General features: G+C 31.5%; 1 protein-coding gene across 1 annotated transcript; it reads right to left on the bottom strand.

Moving 5' to 3' along the window:
• Window positions 1-5,873: 5,873 nt before the first annotated feature.
• Window positions 5,874-22,067, bottom strand: RpS16 (ribosomal protein S16). The gene is made up of 6 exons (XM_076483657.1): window positions 21,976-22,067; window positions 21,784-21,829; window positions 14,340-14,441; window positions 12,397-12,493; window positions 6,829-6,876; window positions 5,874-6,088 (listed from the first exon to the last, which is right to left on the bottom strand). The coding sequence occupies exons 1-6, from the start codon at window positions 21,984-21,986 to the stop codon at window positions 5,943-5,945; spliced, it is 450 nt and encodes a 149-aa protein (XP_076339772.1). The 5' UTR covers window positions 21,987-22,067; the 3' UTR covers window positions 5,874-5,942.
• Between the last annotated feature and the right edge of the window lie 918 nt (window positions 22,068-22,985).

Here is a 22,985-nt window from a genome sequence, read left to right on the forward strand (position 1 = left end):
ACTACCATAAGTATATCTTTATTCGTGAATATTCCTGTAATATTTCTAAACAACCCTAATATTTCTGCTTGTAGTTAATCACAATTCGTGTTAAATAGATGTCTCAAGGTCTTAAACGTTGTACTTCTTTTTTTCCTTTTTTTTTCCCCATGGGTAAAGGTAACATACAGCAACCTGCGTTTTGAGTATAAGGCTAGCATACGCATGTTTTTGTAACTTATGCAAACAGATAGTGTACAAAAATATACATGGTTAGAATCGTATACAAACTCCTGGTTGAAATGCATAATTTCAATTATAGTATAGCATGATAAGTATAGTATAGACTAGTATAGCATGATAAGTTGAGTGTTTCCATAACTATTTCTCTTCTTTTTTCTCTGGTTTTGAACCTTGGTTTGTTCCTTAGATGAAAATAACCAGATAATAATCGCGTGAAATAGAATCCTGACAAGTTTGATTACATAAATATTGTAGCATTAATAAGGGCCAGGTTTACCGGTTTTCCGTTGTTGTCATACTTTGTTATTTATTATTTGCTTTAATGACAGTACTCAACTTTTGTCTTTTCTGTGAATATCACACAACTAAAACAGGAGTAATTTCAGGAGTTTAATGGTAATATCTAACCTAATTTTATGTTTGTTAATATGTACCTTTATATGAAAATTTATAAACCGGTTTAGAACATGTATATATGTCAGTATTTTAAGTTTCTTCTCTGAAGTTATAAGCTATTTAAATGGAATAAAAACAGGTTTTAAAACGTCATCTCCAAGGAATTATCTGTTTGCATTTTAGTTTGACGTTTGCGCAAAGGGCTATCTGTACTAGTCGTCCCTAATTTAGCAACGAGAGACTATAGGGTTACTCTTTCATCAACAAACAGTGGGATTTACGGTAACTTTATAACGTCCCACGGCTGAAAGTGCAAATATGTTTGATGGGACGGGCACTTTATTTTCATTTTATATTTCCACACAACCGAAATTTCTTAGTTTGGTTTTCGTCTGATTGCATATAAAAACTATATCTTTAATCTTACGTGGAGCAACCTTTTAAAGAGGAGATTGAGACAAGTAAAGCATACATTAAGGTGTGAAAAAGGTGAAAGTGAACTCACTCAGACGTCAGTACTTCAATTGAATTGAAGATAATTATTTAAAAAACAAAGAGATTACGTACCAGGCCTAGAAGGTGAGATAGCCTAAAGTATCCACGGTAGAGATAATTAAAATAATTAAACTGTCAAAGATAGAGGGGGAAATAAGAGGACCTCAGAAATTGTTTAGTTTAACAACTCCTACAAAGTTAATAGCATAAACTAGCAGCAATCTAAACTGCTCATGCAAAAATTAACAGCAGAAAGACTGTGCGAGACCTGGAGAAATGTGTTCGTCTGCTTCCTAAGGTGAAGGGAACAAACGTTAATTGTCGAGACCGTGATATTCAGCATTCTACAATGGATTCTGGTCATCACGCTCATGAGGTACTGTCAGTGGGTACTTAGAAAATGTTGAATCAGGGATTCTTTAAATCAGCTCTGGCTTGCCACTAGGATCTTCCTAGCTAGGCCCTGTTATCTTTGATGTATATACAGCTGATTGATAAATCACACTAGAAAGCTACAGACTGACATCATATAAACATGTTGATAATCATTCTTTCCACATCTCACAGAGACTTGTCTTCATACTATTATTTTCAAATAAAAGTTCGGTATATTAAAACTGAATTATAGTAGGAATAAAGTGGTCAATCAGGAACAGTGGAAGCGAATCAAAACTCAGTTAATATTTAATGGCTTGCTTTTTGCGATATGACCAGAAAACAAATAAAAAGAACAGTTGTAATGTTTGCTTCTAATTTATTGCATTGTAGTTTCACTTGAATGATTAATAAATTGAAACATTAGTTATAAAATATAAAACCATTTTGTGATTCTGCTTATTACATAGTGGTCTCCCGCTCGTACAGCGGGAAGTCTAAGAATTTACACCACTAAAATCAGATATTCGATTCCCTTCATTGGACTCAGCAGATAGCGCCGATGTGCCTTTGCAATAAGGAAAACACATATTACGTAGAAGTAGCGAGTACGCTGTTGCATTAAATTATTGTTACATGCATAGCTTACATATGGAAGTTAATAATAATGAATAAATTAAGTCACTGCTGCAATAAAGATCGTGACGAAGGATTTGTAATATGGGAAATGGTTTAAGAAATTTTAGTTCTTTTAATAGTGCAATTCAAGCCGAATGAATAAACTCAATAAAATAGATACTTAATATTAAATATCTTAATTGTACAGCCATTAACAACAACAATAAAAATTAAACAAAACAAAAACACTACTACAATACCATGTTTCAAATTTCAACAATATTAAATAAAACACTGACTTGTAACGTCATCACCTAAATTCTTTTTATATTGTTTGTTTGTAATTTAGAATAAGAGTACACATTTGGCTATCCGTGCTTTATCGCCACGAGTATTGAAACCCGGTTTGTAGCGTTTAAGTCCAAACACATGCCGCTTTGCCACTACGGGGCTTTTTTCCCTATAATTTCTTGATGCATTAAAAAAGCAAATACACGTTTAGAACCTGTATTCACATTAATGATTCTGCAGATTAATAGCTTCGTTGGTTGTTGTACAACTACTCCATTATATACACTCGGTCGGAATTAGCTTCTCGAAAGATATCACAATATTTCGTACAGAGCTCGTCAAAACATAAACTGCAAGGATTTCGTAGTCAGGTTTTCCAAAATATTAATGAAGAACCTTATCCGTTTGTTTTCGAATGAGGATTAAATGCTTTAGTTTTTAATGAATAGAACTGTGTTTTCAGTATTGAGTTGTATTTCAAAAAAGGAACGCTCCATTATCGCTGCTCAAAGAGTATATCGTCAAGAATTTGGCGTTAATGTTGCTCCTTTTAAATATTATCAACGGAAATTGTTTCAACCAGATGACGCCACTTATCCCACAACACGAGCAACAATGACGGCGTTGGGTGATCCGTTCCTAAACAGGATACCTTCTCTTGATTTTGACATAAATTGGCCTCCCCAATCTTTGGATTTGTCAACAGGAAAAAACTTATTTTCATGTGATTGCTTTAAGGATAAACTGTATGTCAAGTATTTGAAAGATAATACAAAAATAGAAATTTACGACTTTGCGCGTAAAACTTTGACCGCTGCAATGGAAGAGGTCATCCTTAAAATATGCCAATAAGTAGCAGTTTGTAATACACACCTCCCGTACATAGTTTCATACGTAATAGCGACGAGAAGTCTTACTGAGTTATAGTTTTATAAATTTATTTTTTGTGTGAACTTTAGCACAAAACTACACGTCTTTGTTCTGCCCAACGTGGGTATCGAAAGCCGGTTTCTTGCGTTACATGTCCGCTGATATAGTGCTATGCCAGTTTCATAAATATTAAACAAATTATACTAACTGATGTTGCTGATGATTGCAGTTTAAATACCTACACTTCTTTTGGTGAACCACGTTTTTATGTTGTATGGAATAGATTTATTGACATATCACGTTTCAAGTAACCACTCAAAACCATCAGATCTTGCAAAATAAACCTAGTATCCACAGCTCAATCGTAAAACATTAAAAAATCAATTGTAAAGTCATTCGTATAAAGTACTGTAAATTTTATACAACAGTTAATTTTAATACAAATCTTATCAGATTCTGTTATGCTGCACTTAAAATTAAAGTCAAGATGAAAAGTAGCGATTCAGTACTGAAACTAATTGCTGTGATGTACGATTACAATTTCTGTTACTATATCAACATTACTGCACTTACACAGGTTGGGAGGTACTTAGGTTGTATAACTTCACGGCCCGTGTTTTGACGAACAACTTTAAGGACAATCTTTGTTTTTTGATGGAAGTATTATTTATAAAGAATAAATTAATCACATTCCGTAGATATGCATATTGAACAAAAAATCGTTTACTCAATACTAAGACTATGGACAGTATTTCTGCTATTACGCTCCTCATAGTGACTAGTCTTAGATAAAACGAACGTCACATGCACCTTAATCACATTGCCATGTCTTCGATAGCTGCCGGATAGTGGATAAATGAGCAGAATGGGATTGATGAATTTTTCTCATAGAGAAAAAAATTATAGGCTTAATAACGCTCAATTTAGAAATTCTATTTATCTTATGAGAGGAACGAAGGGATATGCAGATTTATTGCAATATTTTGAGTCTGAGGATTTTCTTTTGCGACCATAGCGTTCACCTTGTGTATAAGGGCAATTCGTAAAGACCTCCTTGGCTTCCGTTATCATTAAATCAATTTTTTAATTGGTGAACGTTCTCCAATTCTTAAAAAAATGTCCATATAAACACAAACAGTGAATATAAATAATGTAAAAATTAAAATTTCTGGTTTTACATTATTTTTGCATAATGTTGATTTAAAATGTCATGTTTGTGAAACCATTTTATCCCATTGAAAATTTTAATCTTTTAATCATCTTTAAGACTATTCCAGACACACAATACTTTGTTCAAGGTTGCATATGTGATGACTGTCAAAATATCTTCTGGTAAACACCACTCGAATGGATTTCATGAACTTAATAGGATTTAAGTAGGGAAAAGACGCTCTGTTTCCATTGACTTTGTAACCTGCTTCCAATGTGAAAACAATCTTGTTTTGAAAAAAAGCTTAAAAGCTTTAAAACTGACTATTTCAAAACAAGTACTGACTTAAACCTTAAAATAAAATACAGCAAGCTTATTTCAACTTGAGATCTCTCACGTGCCATGCATGTATACTTATATTTTTCTTGAAGTTTTTTAGAATACTTACCAAGAAATTGGCAATACTAGTTTTCGTTTCTGTTGTAGTATTACGAGCAAATGTATGATCTTATCTTAAAATATACCCAAATATAAACGGTTTTTCATTTTATGGTATTTATGTTCTACTAGAATTTCATTTGCACGTCTTTCTGTGGTTAGTATTTTATGACCATTTTGCAAAGCATACAGTTCAAAGTATACAATTAAAAATACGTAGTTTTAAAGTTATTTTTGATACTGAAAAGGAAAAAAAACCACAATAACACATAACAGCTGTTTTAAAGTGTGCTAAAACTAAGACAATATTTCTACAACGTTCACTCTCAATGCTAGGGTTATATCATCTTTTGCCCAATGCAAATTCCACATTGTAGTAAGATTACATAAACAAAAAATTTACACTAACTTAAAAGCTAGGAACACTAAAACATTACTTTATTACAATACAAATAGAAATGTTACTAGGTCATTCTCTCTTTAACACAAGTCCAATACAGTTAACTGAAAACCAAGTAAGTATAAAAACTGATACAACCTTTTGTGTGTGTGTGTGTGTGTGTGTGTGTGTGTGTGTGTTAGCTATACATCACTGTAATTATATACTTTTATAGTTTCAAATTATACAAAATCTACACCAATGCAAAGATAACACTTTAACTTTGTATATTTGCAATGTCTAAAGGGTGAAACACTGATCAAAATTCATCTGTTAAATTTACAGTAATATCAGTTTGAGTAATGAGGCACATTATGCTCATATAATACAAGGCAGACAAAGAAAATGATTTATAAACCCAGCTTTTATTGAAAGACAAACCAATGTTTTGTCAAAACATTTGTTCTACCTTCAATAATCATTGTTTGACCACCTATTATAGAAGATTGAATCTTAGAAATATAGATATGTTCTGCCTTTTACAGAGCACAATAAATATCCAGAGTGAATTTTTATGCCTTCTTTGTACAAATAGCTACAATTTCATGAAATTTAAGAAACAAAACTTCCAGAATAACCTTCTATTGTTAGCAAATGTTTATTAAGGCTTGACTGAAGTTACAAAGACACCTTAAGATAATAGACATTTTATCGGTAAGATTTCTGGTAACGAGCCCTGGCTCCTGGCCCACCAAATTTCTTTGGCTCGCAACGACGTGGATCTGCCACTAATAAGGTTCTGTCATACTGGATTAGTATATCTTTAATCTCTTTCTTTGAAGCTTCGTCAACATCTGCTCAAAAGTAAAAAAACTAAATGACCAAGTCATTAATTATACATAATTTACATTCCCAACAAAACTTGAAATTAAAGATAACAAACTATCCAAATTTAGAGTCACCTCACCAAGAGTTCATATTGACAAGATTTTAAGGACTGAAAAGTCTTTAATATTGATAATAGTAATAAAAAGGAATATGTTAACAGATTTTGCCTGGAATAAATATAATTACATGCAATATAATTATAACTTATAAAAGAGCAATTTATTATATATTAGCAAAACCATAATAAATCAAGCCGTGAATAGTGCACTACTTACAACCACACACAATCTAGGAGTGTTTGCAATGACAGCAAGGCTCATAAATACAAGATTCACATTTTACTGTTAAAACAGCTTTACAACTATACTGTATGTATGATAAAGACATTAAATTTCTATAGAATGTTCCCTATACTCTCATTGTCACATCTCTCAAATGAATGGTTAGTAAGTCAAACATGGAATCTGTTACTAACAAGTCTTAGGTGTGTTCTAAAATATGTAAAAAATGCTCACAACAACAGTTCAAAACTCAATAAATAGGACAGGAAACAATCCCTGTAACAAACACCATTTGTAATAACAGTTAAATTTTACTTTCACTAATAGTCACTATTTAACTACAGTTGCAAGTCAACAAGATACCTCACAAATTTAAAAAGTTTTATACAGATATTTTTAAATGTGTATCTGAGAACAATACTTACATTTTTGATAATATGCAACAAGGGCTTTAGAGATGGCTTGTCTTATTGCTGTAACAGTGAAATTCAGAAATTAGATTTTTTAAAAACTTCTATATTTTCAAACTACAATTTTTTTTTTTTTTAAATATGACAGCTTGAACAAAAAGTCACATGGATACTTTGTTTCAAAATACCTGTACCAGTTGTCTTGAATAGATATGAAACTTCTTATTTCAGTTGTTGGAAGTTTATTTTGATTTAGTGTGGCCATAAGATGGTTTCAACAAAGTGCAGAACAATGTTTTGACCTTCTCAGGTCATCTATAGGTTAAGAAATAGAGTTTACAAGCAAAAAAACCACATGGTTTATAATATGTAATCAAACTATGCAATGTTGTTCCTTACCAACTCTTTTGTGACAGGCTTGGTATAATATACAAGTCATCTGTACATTTGCATGTTAAGTATTTGCACTATGAACTTGATACAGTGCATCTCCAGAAACCCTGATAGACTTTTAGTAAAAATTTAAAGCATTTTGCACCCAACAAATCACATTTTAAATGAAATATTTTAGCTAAAGATTTATTTGTACTTAGACTAATAACTGTATTCATGTGTGATTTCATGTTACAATAAAATGCCCCCTAAATCTCAAACATGTATAATCTTTAATGTTTGTTTTCAGCAAGATTTTATATTTCATTATTATTTTTAAACATACTTTAACCACGTGGGAGTACATCACTTCACCAACACTAAAATAAAAATGAAATTGATTCATTTTTTTTTTATAGTAGAATGACTACATATAAAACAAATGTTTAGTCTACGTAGATCAAGTCTCCTAATGCTATTTATATATTAGACATACACACTGACCTACTAGTAATGCCTAGCTACCATTACACAACTGAATGACAGTGCATGTACACCCATGTTAACTATACAAAGATATAAAACTGGCCTTAAGTCTTCATGTTGTGGATGTGTTAGTGGACTAGTATTTTGTACTATACTGTCGCATTTCAATTATTTCATTTCTTAAAAATAAATCAAGAAGTAAAGCAAGCAATTTTCTTCTCATTATGACCTTTAAAACTCTGGATGTTTTTTTTTTAGGTTTAAAAGAAAAGAAACTGAGCAAACTAAGGCAGAAAACCATTAAGTGGACATTCTAAGCTGTCAGCTGGTCATTGAAACAAGTGTACAAAAGGAACAATTTTCAAAACTGGAAAGAGGTAAAGGGGCATCTGTGATTCAGTACATAAGCCATATTTCAGCAAAATAAGACATTATTTTATATTCTAGCTTGTTATTAGTAGTTCGAGTTCCTAGGTTTACAAAACTATATACTTAGTATTTTAACATATTACACAGTGCGGTATTCAACATGCCATGTTACTTACTGAAATATATATTTAAGTATGTTCTTTTAATATTTATTTTTAAATTAAAGAACTTAACTCACACAGAATAAAGTTTGAATTATAATATGCAATGACTTCAGACTTATGCAATTCATAAAATTGCAGTTTAATAAAATTTTTGAATGCAAGTCAAACATGATGTTGCCTTTGGCATATTTCTGGATCTTATTTAAAAATAATTATTATCACTAGAACCTCCAGGTGTTTTTAGCCTGATGTTTTATTTCAGTAGATGTTCTTGTTACAAGAAAAACCTAAATGAATGTGGTTTAGAAGTTTGATGGTGGAAAATACTGATTTTAACAAGTTATTTCTTCTATACGTTGTCACGTAGCAGGCCTTTCATTATCTCTCAAATGGCACTATTTAAATTTTGAAATAGTCATACAAGAAAAGTTAATCAATTATACTCATTTGTTTGTAAGAGTTCATGAGGAATACTGTAAGTTAAAATGGGAGTACCAGATACAGAAGAAATGAAAGATGGAAAGAGTTTTACATTTCAAAGTCCAGAATGAAAAAACATGCCCACTATTGCCAAGTTAATTTACCTTTTCCTCCATTTCCCACCAAATCTTAACATTATAAAAAGAACAATGAAGCTAATGACATAAACATGCTTTCCAAAATGTTTGAAAGATAAACCCACACACACACACCATTGATTTTGTTTTTAAGAACACTATCAGTATGTTAGAGAAAAATATTTACAGATACATGGCATTTATAGAAATTTCATCACTGAAAGAATATATAAACCCAAGAAACCAGAAGTAAGGATGTTTTATTGTAAATTTACTAAAGTAAATATCTGGCACGATGTCTAATTTTGAATGGCCATCCACGAAGAATGGAACTGTCTAAAAACACTTACCAACAGCTCTTGGGCCAGTATTTTTTTTAAAAATAAATAGTAAAAAAATAGATCATAAAACTTATCAATGGTTAAAAAGTCAAGTATATTCAATAGCAAGCTTTTACCCCATAGCTCAGATTCTATATCAAGTATCTCAGCTCAAACATCAGCAACGTATAATATTTATCTTTAAATGTATGGTGTCATAATACTAAAATACAACTTCTTACATTAAATATTCACAAGGAAGAACTGTTAATTTAACACTCCTACGAAAAGTGGGGCCTAATAGGCCCCAGAGCAACTTGAAAGGTTATTAATATTAGGCTAATAATTTTGTATTTAAATAAAATTGCCATTTAAATCCATTAATGAATGGATTAACGAGATTCCTACTGTCCCTATCTACTACCTAGCGAAACCACAGCCAGGGGAATGGGCTTGGAAAAATCAGGACTAGAAACGTCTTTTCGTAGGAGTGTTAAAAAGTGGGAATAGGGATTGCCAAAAATAGTATAGAAACAAGCTGTATCAAAAGTGTAAATATACTTAGTTAAAAGCACAGACCAAAAATAAATGAGGCTGGAAGGTGTGCATTATTTTCAAAGTCACTTGCTGTAGACTTTCAAATACATTTGCAGTTTGATCCAACTTGTGTTTTAACATTCATTATTCCCTTCTTAAATTAATTTTTAATCTTGCTTTTGAAGTTTGTTACGTCCATTTAAAAGAAATGTTAACCTACATACACAAGTTAACTGAAAGTTGCATGCTGTTTAATGGTAGAATTTTTCCACCCAATCCCCCCTACACACACACACTGAATTCACAGAATAAAATTTAAAATAATATGTACTGATAAGTAATTACAAAGAAAATGTAAATGTTGTTCTCAAACAGGATCTAGAAAGTAAAGACTACTTTCACAAGTTTATTGACCAGTCTCCAATGTCAGCATAATAAAAAGCAAACAAATCATCAGAATGAAATATTTTTTCTAAAATAATATAATGTAAACAAACAGCAGTATGGCTATCTTGTTAGGTTTACAATGTTCTTAAACAGCCTGCTGTGAAGAAGTTTTACTGGAATAAGGCAATACAAATAATGCATGCAAAACAGACAACCACGCAGTGCAAGCTGCCAATTACTGAAAATTCATAACATCTATTCTGAGACCAACTACTTACAAATAAGTTGTATGAAATAGTGTTATATGCAATAGTAACTACACAATGTATATCAACAATTTCAGCTAAGAAACAGTTGAAAGAATTACCACAATCACCAAGTACAAAGATCTACCATAGTAAATATTCATTGCTAAAAACATGTTGAAATACAGCTGTGAAAATTCATAGACAGCAAGCTATGTAATGATGAACAATAGCAACTCGTGTAATATAAAAAAAGCACAACGTGTAGTTTCTAATGAACACTAGAAAAACTAGTTTTTGTTTGGTAGGAGAGGACTTTTGCAGTAAAACAAAATTTAAGGGGAGTTCCAATCAAGTTTGGAACTTTTGTTTCTTTTCAAAATTCCTGTGATCCTACAATTACAATTTTATAGCAAAGCCATAATGTGGCTTTGTAGCTTGAGCAAACTTTCACCTGTAGATCTTCAGCCTTGTATGCTTAAGTTTGTTTTTACATTTCCTATTTGTAGATTTTCACAAACTGTAAGAGTTCTGGTGGATTTTAATGTCACCAATTATAATTTTGGTGGTCTAACTGAAATATTTTTTGAGCTGAATAAGACAGAATTTGTCTTAACTGGCAATGACAAATCACTAGATTGCAGCACATTATGATAACTAAATCACACACTAAGTCTTATCTCACACACACAAAAAAAGGTAAAGGTTCTTATTTTCATAAGATATTAAGTTATTCCAATTTTTCTCTGGTGTAACAAATTTAGGCTTTTATTCTGGTCATCCCCTCTTCTAATTTATTTTCTTCCTATTCAAGTAGTAGAAATTTAATGTAAATTACCCCATTATAAGTGCTGTCATTGGCCTTGTAATCAAATAAAATTGAAGTTATGAAAATTGTTTCACCTGGGCAAAGAAAATCAGATGCTTCACCCGCCACATCCTTTTATCATGATTTGTTAGTAGTTCTTACATTTAATACATTGTTTTTAACTAACAGAAAGCCAAATGATTAGCACTGTTTTGTAGTCAAGGTTTAAAAGTTATGCAAATGAAAAAGATTAAGATTAAGTTTTGTTTTAAATCTTAACAGGAAAAAATTTGTAAAATTGCATCAATACAAAGCTGATTCTTTCTGTACAAATGACTTGTAATGCCTGCAAAATTTTGTGAAGCAGTACATAGTGCATTAGAAGTTATAGTATTAAAACTATATTCAAGTAAAAATGGTCACAATCGGTCTTAAAGAGAGCTCATAATGAGAGTTCATAACTGGCTTAATGCTAAATGTGCAGTGCATGTACTGTACATACAAGCCCAGTTAGCTAAAGAGAAAAAATATTCACACTATGCTGAATAAGAGCTGTTATTTCTAACCAGACTGTGCAGGATGAGCCCTTGGTTAAAACACTGTTGCCCCTTATTAAAATATCGTTTTTAGAGCTAATTTTGTTGGAGAAATTTAACATACCACTTCAGATGCTCTTATTGCTATAAACTAGTAAACCTTTGTATAAAGAGTAATATGAAAAAAAAACATTACTTAATGTCATACATAACAAATCAAAATTTCTATTACAATGAAAGAAAGTCATAAGCTGGGAATAACTCAAATTATTGGAGAGTTGATAAAAGAACAATTTTCTGTTGATGGTATTAAAATAAATATTTATGATAATTCATGTAAGATTATTATATTGGCATTGAAACATTTCAAAATGTCTGTTTCTTTAAGATGGATTTGTATTTTTAATACAGATATAACTACTAAGTGAGAACTGGAGAGAGTTGGAAGATCCAGGTAAACGTATATAAACATTTTTTAAACCACTTAGTTTTAAAGTGAACCAGGCTGGCTAAAACAAAGTTTGTAATCCTCACAAACATGCCCATTTAACAAGTATTAATCAGTTTAATTGCATTAATTGGCAGGCCTGATAGAAAATTTGTATGTTAACAAGTACACGTCACTGTTTTCTCCACATTTATATGCACAGTTTATTAAAACCACACTTTCAAACATCAGTTAATTTTTTTAGTGCCATTCACAAAAGTATTTTGTCTGTTGTAACATTTCCACAAAATGATACATGAAGGTACAACCTCCAACAAACTGCAGTTAAAAATGCTAACTATAGTTTAAAGTTACCATATATCTGAGCTATGTGACCTCCTCCCTTGACACGAACTCTTATGTCTACTCCAGAAAATCTTTCCTTCCCAAGCAGTAAAACTGGTTCTTGAAGCTGAAAGAGAGTAAACTACTATAGAAATCAGCTACTTTGAACACAAAACCATCATTTCATCTAGTTTTAAACAAATATTACACTAGTTCTTTCAGGTACTTTCTTGAGTCCAATTTTTAGCCTGAGAGGACATGTGAAGCATTATAACCTATCATTCCAAACAAAAAACCCTTAAAATAAATTACTTGACTAAACTAACTAGAATTAACAGTATTTCAACATTCTGAATTTTTAATCAATTAGAATAATGAATTTGAATTTTATGACAGTTTAACAGCTATAGTTTGTCCCACTTGTAAAATAACAGCATTTCTTGGAACAAATCATTATTGTATTAAATCCAAAATGTGCAATTTCAGAAAACACTTGGCTCATTGGATAAAGTTTTAAAATCTACTTGCACCCTTATTCTCACAGTACAACCATACAAACTGATGCAACTTAGGATTTTACTGTGCTTATGTAATTTATATTTAAAAATGTGTAAATCTCTTGTTCATGTTTAGTTTGTATTCATGTTTGTTAGCACAAGTTGGTTTCTTCACCACAACTATATACAAGTTATAATCAGACTAATCATTCTCATAATTAACTTGAGAAAGAATATTGCAGAGTATTTAATATTCCATGACAACTTCCATTAGGCCTTTGTTTCTGTTCTACCCCATTTGACTTTTACTTTTACATGCTTGAGTATATTTACAGATCATATCAGTATTTGAGTTTTCCTACATGTTCATTTACTATATCCAATACATCAATTTATATACTACCTCTCAAGATTCACCTTAACAAAAGTAACAGTTCATATTTGGAAAATGAACAGGCTTTAACCCTGTTATACCACTGTAGTACTTACTATTTAGATATCTGATGCTGTGAAGTACAAGACTCAAGTTACTAAGCCTGCAAAATGTAGCTCAACACACAAATGTGATATGGCCCTGTATACAAATAATTCTGTTCTATATGTTCACTATATATGCAACTTCATGAAAGTTGAGATTTTACTGATTTTGCAAGTGTTATATATAAAAAAGTTAATTTTAACATGTTTTGGATATGAATGATACATAACTAGCCATATGGAGGTATATCTTCCCTACACAACCTAAGCATACACATATTGACACTTAATATCTCATTTACCCTCTCCTCAATCATTTAACTTTCTAAACCTATGTCACATGTACTGTCAGATTGTGGAAGAATTTCACTTAGACTTCTTTTCCCTCCTTTCTGATTTAGGTAAATACTACAAGAGCATAGTAAAACTGTAACCAAGCAGTAAAATCAATTGATAAATACAAAACAGTTCTAACAAACCCTAAAAAAGCAAACTCAATTACTGAATCTGAAATCTAGGTTTAAAACATGTTCATACTTTCTTTTGAAACAATTAGTCGCAGTACCCTAACCTGAGATCACTCATCTTTTCAGCTCTCAATATTCAGGAATTTTACAGCCAACTTAGAAGTTTCAAGATACTGCAAGTTTTTTTTTTAAATTTATTTAAAAGAGCAGGAACAGATTGGGCTACCTATTGCATCCACTGCAATGAATCAAACTAGCATCAAAAGGAGGTAAAAAGTTACTGTTGCCCCAACATTATTGTTATGTTAACTGAACCTGAAGTATTGTTAGATCAAAGTTTTGATACACTACATAAAAAGTAGGTGTGTGTGTGTGTTGCCTTTAGAAAGCAAGTGTTCAAAAAGGTTTTAAAAGGCTGGCACCACCTCCAATGTTATATAGATTATGCTTTGAACTTTACCTTAAGAAACAACACAAGTTGGGCATTATAAAATCAAGTTATGTATAGAATTAATCATACAAAATTACCCACCTTGTACCTAAGAATCTGAGGTTCCAAGGTATCCAATGGTCTTCCATTCACTTTGATAAGCCCAGTTCCACGTTTACAATATGCCACTGCTGTGGCTGTTTTCTGGTTGAAGAGAATTTTTTTTTTTATAAAATATTTTAAATAAGAAATGATTCAAGCATTTTGAACCAATGAAACATACTGCTGTCAAATTGGCAGAGCATTACAAAATTTACCAAGACAACAAATGTTTAAAAAAAAAAAATTAACCTCATTTCACATTTAAGAACTAGAAAACAAAAGCTGAGAAGAGAAAACAATAAGCAAATGACAAAAGAAATTTCTTGTTCCTTTAACTAACTGCCAGTTATACTTAAGAGCTACATAGAAGATATATGATTTAGATACAAATACCAAACCATCTGGGTCTTTCCAAGTGGAGCCCTAAGGATACGTCTACTTTAATGACAAGTATAACGGTTAGAGACAAACCTGCATAAAATATTCAAATACTGTTCTAGATGATGTAAATAAAATGTTTCATTCAGTTTTATTATAAAGACTGGTATTTACATGATCATAGGTTCTTCTCTACAGAAATGCACTGTTAAAAAGACAAAATTTAAATGTTCCATTTTCAACTACTTACAGCAATTAAAAAGCTTACATTCAAGAGGTAATAGTAAATCTTAGGACTAGGATATTAGCCCAATCCAAAGATGGGCAATCATGTGGAGTCATACTTTCCTTGCTGAAAAGAATTTTACACAGTACCCAATTTCAGTGCAAGTCAGGCATTTCAAACCCAAGACAGCAGCAATTTATCAGTGTCGGTACAAACTAATCCAATCAAAATTATGATTAAATCAACCAATCAAAATCAATGTTATGGATCATTTATTGTTATCAGCTGCTCCAATAAATCAACTAATAAAAATAAAATAATCAGAATTAGTTTACTTTGTAATCATCTACCACCACTTTTTTTTTTTAAGACTTCTAGTTACTATGGCTCAAGGTTTAGTTTGAACTTTGCACAAAACTAAAAGGGTTATCTATGCTAGCCATCTCTAATTTAGCAGTGTAAGACTAAAGGGAAGGTAGCTATTCATCACCACCCACCACCAACTCTTGGACTACTATTATCAACAAAAAGTGGGACTGACCATCACATAACACCCCCACAGCCGAATGGTCAAGCATGTTTAGTGTGCCAGGTATTCAAACCCTCGGATTATGAGCCAAGTGCCTTAACCACCTTACCATGGCTTAAGGGACACTGAAATGCAGAATTACTTAGTTTGCATCTTGACAGTCATGAGCCTATTTGTAAAATGCACATCTATTAACTGGCAGTTAATTTATATTAAATGTGTGTAAAATTAGGTAAATTTGTACTTTTACAACATTTCAATAATTTAAACACTGCATCAATCATTTAATGTTTAATTATATTACAAACATTAATCTTCAAGATTAAGCATATTTTTTAAAATAAATTTCAAACTTTTAATCTACTTTAGTTGTCACAACAATGCAGGGTCCAGGATTTAGTAAGACTCCTTTAGAGCATTTACTTAATCATTAAATATAATTTTATTGATTAGTTAAAAGAGAAGGACAATCATTTTGAATACCTATGCGTAGGGATTACACCAATTAGTATCATAAAAGTTTAACCCTACACACCAAGGCCTGACTGACAGGTTATGACCTCTCAGTGGTACATTAAACTATTACTATCAATCTGCACATGTAAACTTCACTTGCAAACCATGTTCATTTCAAGACAGTTATCTTATCTATTACTTAAATTTCAAAATAAATTTGAAATGTTTATCTTAATTTTTCTGTGCTATGTAGATAAACCAAGCACTTTAATATAACAATGTAAGGCAAATACAAGTTTTAGTATTTTATAGAAGAAATAAATCCATTCTAGAATTAAATGTCTAATTTTACATCAGAACTGTGACTGATGAATGGGGTCCATGCAGTATTGAATAGTTCTTGCTCTGAGAAATACTAACTGGTTGGCCACTGTCTCATGCTCGGACAATAGAAAGTCTTTGAATCTCAGGATGGCTGGTATGGGTATTACCACTTTTAGCAATAAGGTAGAGAACAATGTTTTGACATTTCTAGGTCACCTTCAGATTAAGAGTTTAACTGACCATTGCCAGGTATGTCTTAAGGACAAGTGTGTAAACAGGTACAGGGCATTACAATTGGATATTAGGTTATTAATTAGTATAGGTAATAAGGGTGTTCCTTTATATTGGTTTAATTTTGGTTTCAGTTGTACTAGAAATTATTTGATTTTGCATTTTGTATTTGTTTCCCTGCTAAATATATGGGGTTTTCTATAGTTATGTTGGGTTTATTTGATTTGCAGTGTTCAAAAGATGTGTGAAGGTGTGTGCTCATTGAATCTAGATTCCATTTTTCTGCTTTTTTCTCCAATATAGAAGTCTTGGCTGTATTTCATTGTATCTGTCTGTGGACTGGGAATTATGGACATTATCCTGCAAGACTGTCACACATTGTAAGAGAAAACTATGGTGTTGTTTGTTAAGTTTATTCATTTCCCTATGAAGATTTCCATTAGACCTGGTATAGAAGGAAAAAAGGATTTTTTCCTTGTGATTGTTAAGGTATGGTTTATTAGTAGTTTATACAGTAATAAACATGCAGTGAATAATTTTCTTTGGATTAAAAACTGTTCTTCCTTAAAATCTTAAAGTTCATCATAGGTGGAGAAAAAGGAAAATATATTTATAGCTCTACAGTTTGTTTTAATAACTCAAGTTTTGATAGTTATTGTATGACAAACAAATTTAGATACAAGTCTTCCACAAGTAAACAGAAGTAAACTTTTCTAAACTCATGGCCTTGTGAACCAGAACATCAAGGAATGATGGTGTTGACTTGAAGTTCTATAGTAGACAAGCATAATAGATTATGAATTCTTACTCTCCAAGCATCTATAAAATAAACATCTCATCAATAAATGTTGGTCATATACAAGGTTGAAGATATGAAGCATTCAAAGTACTGCAGGAATATTTGTGCTACTACAGGTGACTAAGTTGAATTCCCTAAATTACTGGCCAAAGATGTAAAACTGGCCACTCCAATGGAAATTTGCACTGAGAGATTTCCAACAAGATAATGATGTTTGGAATGCTGATAGCCATTTACATTGGAAGTGAAATTTTTGGGAACATCTTTAGGGCTTAAAGTGTATTGTATTGAAGGGTTATGCAAACAATTAAATAGATTGTAGAGGAGCTGAGGATAAATATTTCAATTAATATATTGTGAACATGCTTCATGATACAAAATTTCATTATTTCTTAGATCACTAAAATGATTATTTCATACACTATCGTTATCTTTAAAGCATAATATAACTTCTCCAAGTAATATGCTTTAGAAGGAATCTTTGCACTATTAGTGTAATCTATTCTATCTTGTTAACATTTTGATGGAGAGATGCAAAAAATCATAATTTAAAACATCACTAACTTTACAGTAAAGTCTTTTATTCTGAAAACAGCCATTAAGTGTCAGATCATCCCATAAGTAATGCCCAAAATGCATCATTATTTTTGTCTTTCTAGAAGGCTTTAATGTTTGACATGTATAAAAATCTTCAAATCAAAAGAAACTAACCCAACTACACTTTTTCAGGTCAATCAAATTAACCCTTATGAAGATGGATTTGTCTAAGGAGTACATTAGGCATATAATGCTTTATGGACTTAAAAACTACAAAACATTCAAGGTGTTTACGATGCAGAGTCTCTCAATGAAAGAAAATGTCAAAGGTGGTTTCAGAAGTTCAGGTCAGGTGACTACGGCTTAAGTGATGTGCCACACTGAGATCAGGACGACTTGCTGATCTCATACTTGAAGATTGTACCGTAACAGTTGAATTAGGATAGGAGCTTAATTCAACCCATTCAACAGTTCACCATCCTCTGCAACTGCATGGAAAAAGGTCTTCCATGATTTGACATAAGCCAACCTTAGAGCAAGAGTGGATATTTGCACTTCTCTGCACTTTTGTGAACATAACACTTTTTGACAGTTTAGTGACTGGAGATGAAAAATGGATATATAAAAATGTTAAGTGCCATAGACAATGGCTCGGTGCAAGTAAACTGACTAAAGCACAACCAAAATTAGACTTCTACCCTAGGAAAGAGTGAAATATTTGGTGTGATTCACTTTAAGCTGCTGTCACTCAAATGCAACAATTAGACTTTATTGTCAAGAGTTAGAGCACTTGAACGTTGCACTGAAAGAAGAGAGGTGTGCTTTGATCAATCGTAAAGATGTTGTGTCACACCAAGATAATGCATGGCCCCATACAGGAAGGATCACATCTGCAAATTCTGAATAGCTAAATTGGAAAAAAACTTCCACGTCCTCATTTTCCAAACCTTAACCCCATCTGATTACCATATTTTGAAGTTTGCAAAACTATGTTAAATGGAAAAAGAGCTGGGAAGCATGAAGATGTCAAAACTACCCTCTACATTCTTTTCCTCAAACCTAATGAATTTTATAGAAGTGGGATTCAGAAGCTTGAGAATCATTGGTAAGAAGTAATAATAGAATATAAATTATTGATTAAATAACATCAAAAATCACTTGAAATCTTCTCTATCTGAACCTAAATTCAGACATTACTTAAGGAATGATCTGATAGTTGTTCAAAAATATTAAATTTAAATAAGCAAAACCTCTTATGTATCAACATATAGAAAACATGCAAGTATACTTAGAGTGGTCATGTTAAACAATGTCCTTCCCTAAATCACTTTTTTTAAACCATCTACATTTTGTAGATATTGTCACCTTGTTACTGCAAAGACTTTGCACTTACAAATAAGAACCTACCAAGATAGACCATTATTATCAAGATATTCAAAAGTCGTTGAGGATGCAACATAAAATTTGCAAAGTTAAACATTAAGTGAAGAAAACTAATTGTTGATAACCCAGAAAAAAAGTAACAGGACTGCAAGTAGTAGGAAAAGAGTCATTACAAAGAGAGTAGAAAAGGAGTAACAACTGGTTCCATTATGATGGAGATAGTCATGCAACATTTAAAAGTTCACGTCAAGAAGAAAGTGTATATAAAAATGTTTAGTGGTCTTCTAGTATGAAAACCCAGAATTGTTCAGAGCATGTTTTGCACCAAATTTAAAATCTGTTTCTACAGAAATTAATATGCCAATTGCTAACAAGACCACATGATTGGCTAATTACAGTTAGGTATCTAGCCCTATTCATCAACAATGCATTTAACTCCAATGGGCCACAGCACAAAGTTTAAAGTTCAAATTACTTCGAAGTTTCCAATTTAAGATAAAAACATATTTTAAAACAAAAGTATTGTATCAAACAGAAAAGACCAATGCTTCTAAAAATAACAGATCTAATATATGAACTTTACATCCATTTGTTTTCCCAGTATGCAATTTGTGTTTTCAATAACTACTCATACAATGCATTTTTCCCCTTTCGGTTGGGTTTGTTTCCCAGATGTGCAAGTAGAACTTATGTTCAAAACAAACCAGTTTCAGGAGTTAATATTTAGTTGGTATTCCCTTGGGTTTCATTATTGCTTCATATTGACAAGGCACACTTTCAATATGTTTGTGCAGGTATTTACTTTGAGTACTTAAAAAAAAAAAAAATCTTCCACATCTGGTTCGTGATCTTTTGGTAAATCAGTTTAACCCTTTCGGCACTGAATAACAACTTTGAATGTTTGGCATGGCACTGAATATATATGTTTGATACTTCAACTAATTACGGTATCAGTACTAAAAGCATGATATCTCGGCAATAACTCAACTAAAGTCCCTGAAATATTCAGTGATTGTACCCAATACCATGTATGTTAAATTCAATACATAAGAATAACAGGAATGAAGCAAGGTCGTCTGCCTCGTTGAGTCTTCAAGTCGATAGCAGTCACCAAACCTGCCGAAAGGGTTAAGCTAGGCCATAAAATTTCCCATTGGATTGGTAGCAGTTTATTGAACTGGCCATCAATTCTCTTAAATCTTTCAATGACTCCACAACCACACAACTTTATTTGATCATTTTGTAAACTAATTCAAATAAGAAGCTACAGCAGTTGCACATTGATAAAATGCAACTAAAATCATGAAAAATTCACATTTACAAAATCCAGCGTCAAAATTTGGATTTCAGATCATAATTAAACAAATGTTAAGCTCATTCTTAGAGACAGTTTTACATCCTGCATCACAGAACAGCTGATACAGATATTAGACTTACTGATAAGAAGAGAACTCTTAACCTGAAAAATGACCTATGAAAATGAAACCATTCTCTGCATATCAATAAAAGTATCGATACCCATACCAGCTATCCTCGGACTTATTTGAAATGGGTGTCTTGTCAAAGTTTTACATCCTTTTCTGTTGTATGGATATATCATATATTCAAGTTAATATTTATATGTCCACCCTCAGTATATTAAATAGACATACTTCAAATGTTCAAATTGCAGTAAAATAAAAACAAGACACCTGCTGCAACTGGTGTTGATAACTAAATAAGTTTAGTTTTGACAATCATGAAAATTTAAAATAAAAAACTTTCAAAAAATTAAAATAAATGGGTGTATCTGGCCAGGGCTTAATACTAGCATTACTGAACAATGCAACAAAAAATGTTTATTAAAATAAAGGAACCTAAAAAACAACCAGAAAAAAACCTAATTCCAAAATAAGGATATTCCATATTTAACAAATCACCACCATCATGTTACAAATATGCAATAAACTACTTTCAGCTATATTTCAAGAATTTGAATCTTACATTAAGGTTTTTATTCAGTTCTTAAACCACAAGATTACATATTATGTAACCATAAATTTAGATAGTCTTTACAACTTTAATAACAGCTCTATGTCACTGCCAGGATAAACTGGACTCAAGTCTTCTAATACATATATACTCAAAATGATCAGTTAGCACCATAACTGATGTTGTGGTTAAATTACACAGTAGAAAGGATGGTTTGGTGTTTTTTGGTATAAAGCAACTAGACAAACTGCATGAAGTAGAAAGGATAATTAAGTTAATGAACACTTCAGATACCCAGTATAAGCCTTTTTTCCTTAGTAGAAAATAACTTTTTCGTAAGATACACTAATAATTTCTAAGAAGAGGGTCTGGTAGTAATTATTTTCAAACTATTACTACGGAAATTACAATGAGAAAAATTTATAGTGGGGTAATTACAATTGAAACCACCTTCCCTTTAACATAATTAAGGCACATTAATTAAATTTTAATGTAAAATTACATTTCTAAGTTACTTTATATGAAATTTACATTAGGCCTAAAACTTCACAAGTAGATTCAGTTAGTCCTAGTACAACGTGCTTTCGTGGTAATAGTAGGCCACACTTACTTTTCGTCCAAAAACTTGTACAGACGGTACAGACTCTTTTTGCATTCTGAAAACAACAGAGAGAAAGAAATGTGGACGTATTTATATTTGGTTATAATTAATATGAACAGTAACACTGAATACAACATCTAAAACTTTATACAAATTTTTATGAATAAAAATACGGTAGATTTGTCACAGGTTATAACTTACGTTCCCATCATGGTGAAGACTCTCGTGTAAAAAGAACGTTTATTGTAAAGTGGTCTGAATAATTCAGAATCAATCGGTTAGGGGGATAAAATATTTAAATAATATTCTCCAAAATAAATATATTTTTTGAGTGATAGTTAAATTACTTAGAATAATTTTTAATAATATCAAGTACTTTATCCAAAAATATACGCTTTAAAGTTAATAAACATGATAAATAAAATGTATTCGATCAAGCAATCAAAATTAAAAATTAGAAGCGTGAACTTAAATTAATATAACATACCTTTGTCTATGTGTTTAATTAAGCGTCTTTAATTCATTTACATAAAACTAAGACGTTCTGAAGGTTTAATATATAAAACTCTGGAAAATTAACATTAGCATATGAATCTTTATATCAAAGTTTAGTTGTTTTTTTTTAAATAAAGTGTTGTTTACTGTAGAGATGTTCAATCAAGAAAGAATAAAGGGTTAGACAATGAGTTGGACATGCGAAGTCCAATTTTTTATTCCGCTTATCATACAGATCTTACTATTTCTGTCTGATTCAATCAATAAAACAACACTTATTTTTAATCCTAACAAATACTCTTGACCTTAGTGGCATAAAATGAGTTTGGGAGTCACCAATTAAAGAATAATGATCAAATAGACTAGAATCACATTTGTTACAATTGAAAGTGATTTTAATTCTATCCTTTCATAACTACGTTGGTGGGTGTTTGTGTACGTTTTTTTCCACGCAAAGTTACACAGTGGGCTATTACTGCTTTGTCATATTATGGTTAATATGTAAAGTTTAGATGCAGATGTTTTATATGTAATCAGTGATACCCTGGACAACAAGGTGTAAAAATATCGTAAACATATATTAAATGTGTATTCAAGTGAAAGGTCGCATACTGTAACAACTGTTCTTTAAAGCTCTTACAGAGGTTAAGTACGTTATATAAAACAATGTCGCGGCATCAACCACGTCGCTACAGCCTGTGTAGCCACGTTCGGTC

Source organism: Tachypleus tridentatus, chromosome 13, assembly GCF_004210375.1.
Source record: "Tachypleus tridentatus isolate NWPU-2018 chromosome 13, ASM421037v1, whole genome shotgun sequence".
Classification (NCBI taxonomy): domain Eukaryota; kingdom Metazoa; phylum Arthropoda; class Merostomata; order Xiphosura; family Limulidae; genus Tachypleus; species Tachypleus tridentatus.

Excerpts from the sequence above, each read along its gene's own strand:
- RpS16 (XM_076483657.1), bottom strand. Across the intron at positions 12,494-14,339 it reads CTCAGATTCTTAGGTACAAG|CTTCAAGAACCAGTTTTACT; the intron begins GTGGGTAATTTT and ends ACTCTCTTTCAG. Across the intron at positions 6,877-12,396 it reads TCACATAGCTCAGATATATG|CAATAAGACAAGCCATCTCT; the intron begins GTAACTTTAAAC and ends TCACTGTTACAG.